Source organism: Kryptolebias marmoratus, linkage group LG15 (genome assembly GCF_001649575.2).
Source record: "Kryptolebias marmoratus isolate JLee-2015 linkage group LG15, ASM164957v2, whole genome shotgun sequence".
NCBI classification, from domain to species: Eukaryota; Metazoa; Chordata; class Actinopteri; order Cyprinodontiformes; family Rivulidae; genus Kryptolebias; species Kryptolebias marmoratus.
In genome coordinates, this window is record NC_051444.1 from 11,985,683 (window position 1) to 11,997,181 (window position 11,499).

At 40.9% G+C, this 11,499-nt stretch overlaps 1 protein-coding gene across 2 annotated transcripts in view; it reads right to left on the reverse strand.

Moving 5' to 3' along the window:
• kif26ba (kinesin family member 26Ba) overlaps positions 1-10,983 on the reverse strand; it is a 71,925-nt gene extending 60,942 nt beyond the window's left edge. For both annotated transcript variants that reach the window (XM_017418751.3, XM_017418750.3), the window contains exons 1-2: positions 10,391-10,983; positions 8,755-9,147 (exon numbers count right to left, since the gene is read on the reverse strand). In XM_017418751.3, the coding sequence (XP_017274240.1) occupies positions 8,755-9,147; positions 10,391-10,444 (447 nt within the window). In that variant the 5' untranslated portion in view covers positions 10,445-10,983. The remainder of the gene's footprint in view (positions 1-8,754; positions 9,148-10,390) is intronic.
• Positions 10,984-11,499: the final 516 nt, after the last annotated feature.

Genomic DNA, 11,499 nt, shown 5'->3' on the forward strand with positions numbered 1-11,499 from the left:
TAAAGTAAACAGTAAAGTTTCTCCATTCATATAAAACACATCACATTTTACAACTCAGCCTATAAAAGACCTATAGGTAGGACTGCACACCACCTGTACAGTATATGCATTTCTGTGTTGTCGAGGTAACAGGGAGGTAGTTGCCATGGTAGCGATGGACATCATGCAGCAGGTGTTGCCACTTTCACCAGCATTCAGCAAAGTGCATGTGGTCCCTGTAACACTCATGTGTGCATGTAGGTGTGTGTTTGTGTGCTTTTATACAATCCTTGGGGTACTTTAAGTCTTCCTGTTGGTATCCATTCAAGCTGCCATGTGCCAGTGTGTGTGTGTGTGTGTGTGAGTGTGTGTGTGTGTTTGACATCATAATGCAAAAACGAGAGCATACATTCAGTGTACTGAAGTGGTGGTTTGTGTTTGTTCTAGTCTTGTGGTCTTCCTTTTATCTCTAATTTCATGCTGTAAGTGGAATTTAGGATGGGTTTTTTTCTCATTTTAATATCAGAACATTTCTATTAGAAAGTTGCAAATGAAATTCATTCATGGTGGAGAAAGTCAACAATGGTCCTTAACTAAGATTTAAAAAATTGCAACAAGATGCCTTGGTTAATGCATGCATGTTTTTATTTTATATCATATACCAAATCAACAAAGAAAAGTCTTAAATTTTGCAGGTACAAAACTAAGGTTTCATAATTTTCATTTAAACCAAGTTGTCTGAGGCTGAAATGTCAAAATGGTCAATGCTATCCGCTGTTCAAACATTTTGCCTCTTAATGAGAATGTGTGGTATTATTCTAATTATTGCATCCATCCATTCAATTTTTAAACATCTTTTTCATGCAGGGTCAAAAGGAGCTGGTGTTTATCTCCAGTGGTCACAGGGTGAGAGACAGGGTACACCTTGGACAGGTCACCAGTCCATCACAGAGCCACTTTGAGACAAATGAAACAGACAACCATTCATGCTTAACACTCAGGTGACGATTTAGAGTCACCAGACTGAGATGGTTTGGACATGTGCAGAGGAAGGACAGTGGGTATATTGGTAGAAGGATGTTAGAGATGCAGCTGCCAGGAAAAAGACAAAGAGAAGACATATGGGTGCCGTTTGAGAGGACATGGAGGTAGCTGGAGTGAGGACAGAGGACGCAGAAGAGAGTTAGATGGAGGAGGAAGGCTCGCTGTGGCAGCCCCTGAAAAGGGAGCAGCTGAAAGAAAAATAAGAAGAAGAATCAACCCAACAGGCATGTTTTTGGAGCACTGGAGAAAACCCACTCATTCGGGGAGAACATGCAAACCTTACACTAAAAATACAGGGTTTGAACCTGCGACCCTCTTGCTGTGAGGCAACGGCTCTAACCATTTCAATGCCATGCCCCCATTTTCACCCATTCACATACACACTGATACACAGATCAGGGGCTACATGTGGTTCAGTGTCTTGCCAAAAGGATACTTCAACATATGGTGAGAAAGCTAGGCTTGAACCACCAACTCTCCTACTGGCAGACAACCACTCTTCCTTCTGAGCCACAGCCACCCATTAATTACTTCACATTGGCAAAATCATCGTCCCCTCTCCTTTGGAATCTGAAAAGCTTATTGCCGCTTCCCTGGCTCTTCATGGACAAATCGTATAAAGAGAGACAGTGTTTTGATTGTGGCTTCTTCCTGGATTACTGACCGGAGAAGTTAGTTTAATCAGGTGTGCTCGCTCTGGGGCGGTGACACTAATATCAGTGATAGCGTTATTAGAGAAGATGCTGCTTCCTTTTTTGTGTAGCTGCTCCCCCTCCCTCTTTATCAATCAGCTTGTTCTTTCTTCTTTTTTCCAAGAGTCAGATATGCCAAACGTGTTGTGTGTGAGTGTATGATGGTCATGTTGCTTGAAAACAACCACAAGTCATTTGTATATTTTATTGTATATCCAACAAATATAGAGTAAAATTTAGATTTTGTTGTATTTTGGGGTTAGAAAATGCATTATGTTTAAAACAATAGTTTCATTTTTTTACCTGTAAGCCAATATCTTACCTGCAGCAGTCAGACCTAGTTTTGTTTTTCTACAAGGATGAATATCAATCATATAGAGACTCATTCTTTGTCAATGAAACAGCGTGACTACTGCCATTAAGTCATTTGTTTTAATTTTTTTTTTCTTTTGAAATCTAAATAATTATTAGAAAAAAATGTTACATTTAAAAATGTTAAGTTGTTTTGTTTGCCACAAAAAAAGACAAAATGCTCGACAAATAAAGATGATTTAACTAGTGGTAATGACAAATATGTGTTGAGGATCTGTGACATCTCTCATTACTGCGTTACTAAATTTGTAGAATGTCCACAAGTCTTTCAGCCTCATTTTCACACGTAGTTATATAACAAACATCATCACAGAATTGGCTGTAAGTAATACTACATCCTGCTGTGTGTGTGTGTGTGTGTGTAGCTTTGGGTTGTATTGACATAAGCCTGGAAAGAAGCTCCTCAATTCTGCCTACATCAGCATCCCTCCCTCCTCTCACACATATCCATCCATCCTTACCGTCTCACTGTTATTGATGAGGCCACCTCTTTATATGGTAATGCCTTTCACACCTGAAAGGCATAAGGAGGGTATGATTGTTTTCTCTCTCCACCACACACACACACACACCTGCACAAACCATATAGCCAAATACACACGCTAACATGCGCTATTATTCACATGGATGCCATATATTTCACCGTCTTTCTGCTTCTCACTGTCAAACACACACGCATGCACACAACTACGAGGAGCCCATTAACACAGACTGAGATATGTATGCAGCTCACATCTGTTACATGTCGCTGCCGTGGCAACACCAGCTGCCGTGGTTACTGGAGGCCTTCGACTGTAGTGTTATGGGATTTGGTTATTACAGGGTAGCTAGCTACCTTTGTGCTGTTACACATCCCTTTGAGGGTGATGATATTCCACCATTTAATCTGATAAGTACACAAATTACAGACTAATTACTGGTGGTAGGTGTTGATAACCCAGTAACAAGGATTGGTTGAGCCGATTATAGCTGCAAGTATACCAACTCCACTTGATTATGTTTAGTTATGAAGGCATCTGAGACAGAGCCAAACTCGTTTTTTGTTTTGTAATATGACTCAGACTGGCCTAATTAGATTTCATTTTTTGGCCCTGTTTTGTCAAAGCAGCACCAAATACTTCAGTGCGACTTTCATGAAAGCTGAGATGCTACTACAAAGTGACGTCAGAACACCACAGGCCTCAGACTCCTTGGAGAGCAGTCAATAAAACATCTATGCAGCACTGAACTCGTGCATTATTCTTTGGTCTACAAAGGAATCTGTGTGCACTAATTAAACATTTCTGAGCACATATATTGTATACTTGTGGGGGTTTTTAATTACTATTTTTTAGGCAACTCTTGGTAAAAAGGAACTGTTGCCTTCCTTCTGTGTAAAGGTGCTTTAAGATGACATTTTGAAATTGGTGCTTCATTAGAATAAAACTAATGTTTTGAATTAAATTCCCACTTATGAGTCAGAAAAAGCTTCCCTGTGCAAAAGAATGCACATGCTGTTTTTGATTGTTTTATAAATTGTAAGTGGTCTACACTTAAATGGTGCCTTTTATAAACTCTCCCAGGTTCTGCAAACTGCATTACAATCCTCCTCATCAACTCATTCACACAAACACATGCATACAATGCTTTCTATTACATATTTTATACTCTCTATATACAGTACCCTTTTATTCTCACTCCAGTGGGCATATTCAGGGTAGTGGGGATTCAGAGTTAGACACTTCAGCACACTCCACGGGCTGGAGATCAAACCCCTGATCAGAAGACGACCTCCCTACCACTGGGCTAAAGCCACCCCCAGTGGGGGAATCTGATATATTTATTAGCTGATTCAAAGTGCACTGAAGGGGTGACTCTCTGTAGTGAAAAAAAAAGCTGAGCCAAGTCCAGCTGGGCTGTCCAATGCAACAGAGAAGCACAGGCATCTGGTTCACAAGAGTGTCAGATAAACTTTTTTGATTTAATTTTTTTGATTATGTTGGAAATTTAAAGGATTGCAACGTGAAGTTTTTAATCTCGTGACATTTAACTGAGAAAATTAGAGTGCAGTTGTCAATCTTTATGTTTGGAGAATATTATTGAATCTTTAAAGTTCTGTGAGAAAATGCAGAGTTCAGCAATTGCATTTGAAATGTACAGAAATGCAACAACATGTCACAGTGTTATTATCATGCAATCATGTGGAGTTACAGATTGATGTCAAACGTGATTAAAATTGATGCCTAATTATGTCAGTGCAAACAATAATTTATGTAGCAACAGTCTATTTTTTATAACAGCTAGAACACTCCAAATCCTTATGAAAATTATGCTCTCACTAATCCACATCCTAAGTTTTTTTGCATAAAACCAACCTCTGTGTGGTCCTTTGGGCGACGGCATTGCTCTCAATCTATGAATAAATGTAAATACTTAAGACAACTGATATTCTGCTATATTTATAGTAAATGTACAATGAGTTTTCAGTCAGAAAGTTAAGTTTTCTGTATTTTTTTCCAGGTATAGAGTGCTCACTTTCCAGTTCAGCTCATGGTTCTTTTTATCTCATCGACAGACATTAAAGAAAACAAACAAAAAAAATATTATAGACATAAAGCAACATTACCACCCCCTATTGTTTGAACTGAGACAGTATAAAGAACTGAAAAAAATCACTGAGGACTTCTTTGGTACAAGGTGACATTTAATTTTTTTTTTTAATGCCCCAAAATAAAATATATCTTAATAAACATAATTCAAAGCTGCATTTTTTCCAGAGTCAATAAACTCTAGCTTCAAATGAACCCAGTATTAAAGTCCAGCATGTAAATGAGACAGAAACTGCTGACATGTGTTTAACTTATCGTCACATGCAGGCAGACACACCAATACATCTGCTAATACAAACATTTTAAGTCCATGTATGATAAGTATACCCAGAGGAAACGCCAACAGCGCAGCACTTTCTGTACTTCAAACAAAAACCCCAAAAAGAAAAGCACAGATGAAAGCAATCCGACGAAATCAAGCTGCCAGTTAAAGGTCCTTTACAAGAGGATACGCTCACAAACGTATCCTTCTTTGGCTTTATTTTCATGTCTGATGTGGAATTGTATATGTTTCACTTTCTAAACATGACTGGTTTTGACTTTCAGCTGATCTGAACCAGACTCTCAGCTGGTGACTAAAACACACACACACACACACACAAGAACTGACATACATGGAGTGACCCACTTTTCTAAACTGAACTGGACCAACCAAAAACAGATCATCCTCCATTCATTTATGATTCGGGCGTGGGATAAACACACAGACGCACGCAGCTACACACACCCGTGGAGCGAAGACGGAAGCCTTAAGTGAGTGCAGATGTTGCAAACAGATGTGCTTTTGAGTCGTGTGGTTGTGTGTTCATTTCCCCGTGTGTCTAAACCTTAAACCGCGCTCTGCTCGGTCGAAGCCTGCACCAGAGCTCGGTTTGGCCCCGCACTAACACAAATCTGCCCCCGGCAAAACGACCTGCCAGCCTCTTTCTCTCCTTCACCCAGCTGACCGTAAAACAGAGGTAATAAAACGGACAAACCCAAACTGGAATGAACTGGAGTTTAATTTGAGGACAGCTAACCCTCCTGAAGCCCTCGTAACTAAGGAGAGGAAGAGAAGCCCTTGTAACTTCAGGTCCATTTCACCTGAAGGCCACGGGAGGGTTAAGTCACCCCACAAATGCGTAGAAGAGTTTAACCATCCTCTTTTGTGTCTGCTGTCAGTTTTTCTCCATCTCCTCTATAAACTGCCTCCTTGAAGCCATGAACAACCAGGCTCCTATTAAATGAATAAATGTATTAACGAGCATGTTCCAATAAATTCTAAAGAAATTAAACAAATCGATTTGTTATTAAAATGACAAATAAACAGCTCACACATGCACCAGTGCCTGAGCACTTTGTGGTGAAACCTTGCAAGATTTGAGCATAGTGACAAATGCTGTCGCTGAGGCTTTTGGGTAACACACACACGTACACGCACACTGTCACAAACACTCTGAACTGCAGACATGCACGCAGCAAAAAATATTCACAAGATCTGTGAAGGTCATTATTAGCATAATGTTAACAGCAGTGTGTGAGAATGTGTGTATCGCTGTTTTTCTGATGTGGTGAGGACAAACGGCAGCTGCACTGTGGAAACTTTGTGTTTGAGGACAAAAACAAGTCACAGTTGCATAAATAATTAGATTTCAAGGTGAAGACTTGATTTAAGAGCAGTTGGGCTTGTGTGTGTGTGTGTGTGTGTGAGAGAGAACAAGACTTGCATTTCTCAAGCATGACCTGTCATGTATTCATATTCATGAGACAAACAGAGGTTTGAACGTGTTTTTATGCTTGGGTTTGCATCAGGTGACGAATATGNTGTCCCAAGGGAACAACAAGAGGTCTCTGACAGTACATCAGGAACACACACACACACTGAATTGCTGCTCTGGCACATTTGGTGAAGGAGAAGGATTATTAGGTCACATTGCTTCACCAAGCAGACGAGTTCAGTTTTTCTTTGACATAGTGCACCTGTGAAGGTCATCTTACTCGTGTCGGGGGCAGACAAAAGAAAACCAGCCAGGAAATCCTACCTGGCTAAAACAACAACTGTTAAGTAATTCAGTAATGACCCAGAAGTGTTTTAAAGCAGAGAAATCAACTCTGATGTCTGTCATGAAGCTACTCAGACAGCAGAAAAAAGGGCAACACAAGCCAGCTTCCAGCTGAAACATAACTTTATAATCTTGCTGATTTAGTAAGAACAGGCCTAAGCATCAAGACCTGAAGACATTTAAGTTTTCACATGTTGGTTTAAAGTTAATGTGACAGGCAAGAGGAAACATGTATAGTTTACTGTGGGGGGGGGTGAGCTTTCCTTTAATATTCTCAGATGTAAAACCAGTTCTCCTGTTCCATAAAAGATCTCGCTGACAGTTCTGTTGATTCCTTTTACAGATGCTTGTTGATGCAAAAACAAACGAACTTATACCAGGGTTGATGCTTCTGCCTCAAAGCCTCCAGAAGTAGTTCAGTCAGGTGTGTTTACCCAAGGTTTAAATAGCCCACATCACAGGAAAGAAATCAAATAATGCTAACAAAAGAGGGTAAATTGAGCCTGACACAAGAGTTCGCTCATATTTCCATCAGTGTGTAAAGGTTGTCAATTGGATTTTTTTCCTTTTTTAGGGATTAAAAAAAAATGTCTATGTAATATAGAAATGGTGTAGTTTGTCCAATTAGAACCATAACTCACAGCAAACGTATGTGATAAAAGATTATATTTACTGTAGGTATAATATAAGTGCTTCATTTCACATGGAAATAAAACTAACCACAGAACCAAGCCCACCCTCACAGATAACATTTAAATAAGTGATCTATCAACAACAAACCTTTTGCTGTTTTTACCTTATTCTAACAGTAAGACTCGTTAATTTACAAGAATCATAAGTCTCCAGGATTTCTGCCGTCTCACTGTCCAACAGGACACTTTTATTTGATGCTCTGCTCTTTATTAGCTGCATAAAATGTGCCTATTTGATACTGATTCACTCAAAGCTTACGTTTGGCACACATTCCTCGTAACTTAATCAGCTGCTGAAGAAGAACATCAAACCAAGGGGAAACCATCTAAGAGCAATACAGACACTGAAGGAGTGATATGTGGAAATGTTTTACAACTCTGTAAGTTAAACTGAGGTCTTCTGCTCTTTTTCTTTTAGTGATGCTTTTAAATTTACCTCAAGTGAAGTAAAAAAAATAATCTAAATTATACATAAAAGCTTGTTAAGTGACTAAAATACGAAAAAGTAGAGGGAGGCTAAGTTTTGACTCAAGCTGAAAAAGACAATAGCTGTTAGAAGTTTATATAATCTAAATTATTCAAACAAAAATACAATTTTAAGATGAAATATTAAAAAACACAATATGAGCAGTACACATGATGATAAGTTTGTATAAGACTTTCACTCTTTTCCCAAAATCAACTTCAGACTTCTCTTATTAAGCTGCTATTTAACGAGCACTGGGTTTTGAGAAATAAAACACATTTTTAAACACACACAAAAAACAACTTGTCAAGAGATGTTTATAGGAAAGCAAACAGCTTATAAAAAGTAATAGCTGCTGTGAGCAGTTTCAGTAATCCATCGCATTGATTCTGTCAAAAAAGGGAAAATCAATACAGAGCAGAATAAAGTCAGCTTAATGAATTGAGTGTATCAGTCAGGAAAACTAAAAGAAATCTGAGGTAAAAATTAATTTGTCTTGTTTGTGATTATGATTTTAGTTGGGTGCTCTGTCAGCGTGTGATTAACTGCTTCAGATATATTAATTATCCTAAATCCCAAAGGCTGTTTGACTTCTGCTCATCTTCACAGCTGTTCAGTGTGGGCCTGGACCAAAGTGGATTTCTATGATTTATTGCAACAATAATTGATGATACAGCAACTCTGTAGGCAGGGAAATGATTTGAAGCCAAGTCTTTCATGACTCAACTTAATAAGTATCGCTGTTTAAACGTCACAGTTAATGAAGAAACACGTCTTTGGACTTTGTGTCACAGCAACCTGGAGAACAACAAATCAAGACGGAAGAAACGTGTGCGAGTTGATGCACATCAGGGGAAAGAAGAAGGCCCTGATCTTTACCTTGCTGGAGTACGGACCAGGGATGAGCAGCTTGAGCGCCTGGCGTTTCAGCTCCGTCAGCCGAGCATTGCAGTTCTCACACCAGATCACTCGTTCACTGCCAGGGGAGCTTCCGCTGCCCGAGGCGGGCGATCCCGTCCCAAAGCCCGGGGAGCCGCCCAGGGACCCCGGGGACCCTGTGCCGATACCCGGAGAGGTGGTCCCTGGGGATCCCGAGAAGGAGCCTGGCGACGAGATCCCAGAGCCCGGGGACGGGGTGCCGGTGGAGCTGGGCATGGAGCCAGCACCCTCCGGGGCCGGGCGAGTGCCGGAGCGGGTGGTTTCCTCGTAGGCCTTTCGGTACCATGTTTCCGGGAAAAAGGAGGCGGCTTTTGTTGGTGAAGTGTCAGGCATCTGTGAAAATACAGACAGATTTACCACTACTGCATGCCTTTTTCTCTGCTGGGGAGTGAACATTATAAAGAAAGTGTAGAAATATGTACATTATGATTGTGCCCACACAACAGGTTGCACTAGAATAAGAAAAACAAGATGTAAAGGGGGATGAGAGCACTGGTATCAAGCTATTAGCATTTTTGCCTGGAAAGCAAAAAAAGGTTGCTCATGAAATCCCCCCAGTTCATCATTATTTTTTGTTGACTTCAACAAATGATGCAAAATGTCTAAAAACTCACGAGGTCAGCAATACGACTCTGAGAAAATCCCTGAATCACAAATCTAAAATCTGTTTTTCCCTCCTTTCCTTTTAAATGCACAATTTGTAAAGATGAGATATATTTTGTTCAGCTTAAAAAGTAATTTTCTTCCCAGCCAAAAAGCCAGTTTTATTTCGACTTATATCTAATTCTCTGTTTGCTTCATGAGACTTTTCTGTGTCATTGTTAAACTGCTACTGATTGATTGAAGTGGCCCCTGGGATTGATCAAGCTATAAAGGTAACATAAACCGCTCAGGCTGGCTAAAAAATACAGTCATTAGATGCTATGAAATGCCAATAACAGCAATAAAAATTAAATTATGATGTAAAGTGAACACAATTTACAGGCAACACATTAGATGATCCAGTTGTTAACCAAATATGAGTTCGTTCCACATCAAAAGACGCACAAAGAGTTGAGAATTTGATCCTTTCTGGTTGGGTGAATCTCTTCAGAGTGCAGAGCCACTGATGTGGTGGCGCCTGAGGAGGCTGGAATCGCTCACAGGAGCCATAATAAAGCAGCAATGTGTCGGACGATGGGCGGCTGCGCTCAGTCATTTCCAGCTGAAGAGGTGGGCATAATATGACCAAACCCTGCGCAATAAATTAAGGCCAATTAGGCGGGAGGTGTCAGGCGGAGGCACAGGTGTGAGTGTGAGTGGCGCACCTGAGGAGGAGAATGCAGCAGAGCCATCAGTGACAAACTAAAAGCCGTTGTTGTGACAGCAGCATGGACACAAAGCTCATAAGAGCTGCTGGGACACTGTGGAGATGGGCGCAAACTTGGGACTAAAACGTGCGTGGCGCAGTGAAGCCAAGCAGCGCAGGATGGAAGATAAGTTGCTCCGGGCTCACAGTCAGAGGAGCAGCAACTCCTTGACTGCAGTAATTAAAGAAAAAATAAATAATAATAATAATAATAATAAAACAACCTACCCCATATTTTCTGCTCCGGCTGCTCCTCTCCTTCGTCCCTGACAGAGAAGTCATGTTGGAGGTAAGAAGAGGAGGGAGGAGGAGGAGGAGAGGAGGAGAGGAGAGGAGAAGGACTCTCTGCTGCAGCTTCACATCCAAAAAGGAACCACTGGATCGATTTCAATTAAGTGCACGTCCCAATAATCGGGTGTTCTGCAGGCGCACCTCAGACGGAAACAGGTTCCATCCCCACTCTGCCGCTCAGAGCAGAGCCCTGCTGCGGTCCTTCCCCGCCGCTTGTTGCGTCAGAATAAGAAAAGAAAAAAAAAAAAATAATAAAATCTACTTCTAAAAGGCAGCCGGGTGGCGCAGACCGCTCCCTGTCTCCGCGCGCTCTCGTTAGCCGCGCAGGTAAACGCGTCTGCTCGAGGCGCGAGCAGCCAGCGCGAGCTCGCCGCTCTGTCGGAACACCTTCGGCGGGCGGGAGGCTCGGCCTCGTCGTTGAAGACTTTTTTTTTAAAAAAACGGACCCCACGCGCTCCCTCCTGTTGACTTCCCGACGCTGCGCGCGCTGCTGAAGCCAGCGGTGGACTGAAGGACGCACATCTGGATGGGGGGCGGGGCCAACCACCACCACCCCCAAGGCCAATACACATCCAGAGGTTCCAGCTGAGTGGCAGGTGGACCTCCGCGCGCTGAGGGGAGATTTATTACAAGAAGAAGAAGAATTGTGTCTGGAAAGCTGCTTGGAGCACGAGCAACTTCCCAGGAAATAATAATAATAAAAACAATATAATTTACAATGTTTGCCTAATGCATAGTTCTTCAAAAAAAATGTCAAATAGTTTTCAAATTAGAGACAGTTTTTAAATTTCTGAAACAAGTTATGACTCTGGATCTCTGAATTTACTCCTTTCCAAACCTTGGCTCTGACTTTTCTTCTTTTAAATGAAGCATGACTTTTTTTTTCTTTTAAATGAAGCATTCCAATGAAAACAAAAGAAAAAGGAAAATTTAAAAAAATAAAAGCACTCAGCTGACTCCGTTTATATATTTATACAGCTCCAACTATTTTTTATTTGTCAACTTCTTTTTTTTTTGATGACCTTTAAAATGAAGATTTGTGCCAA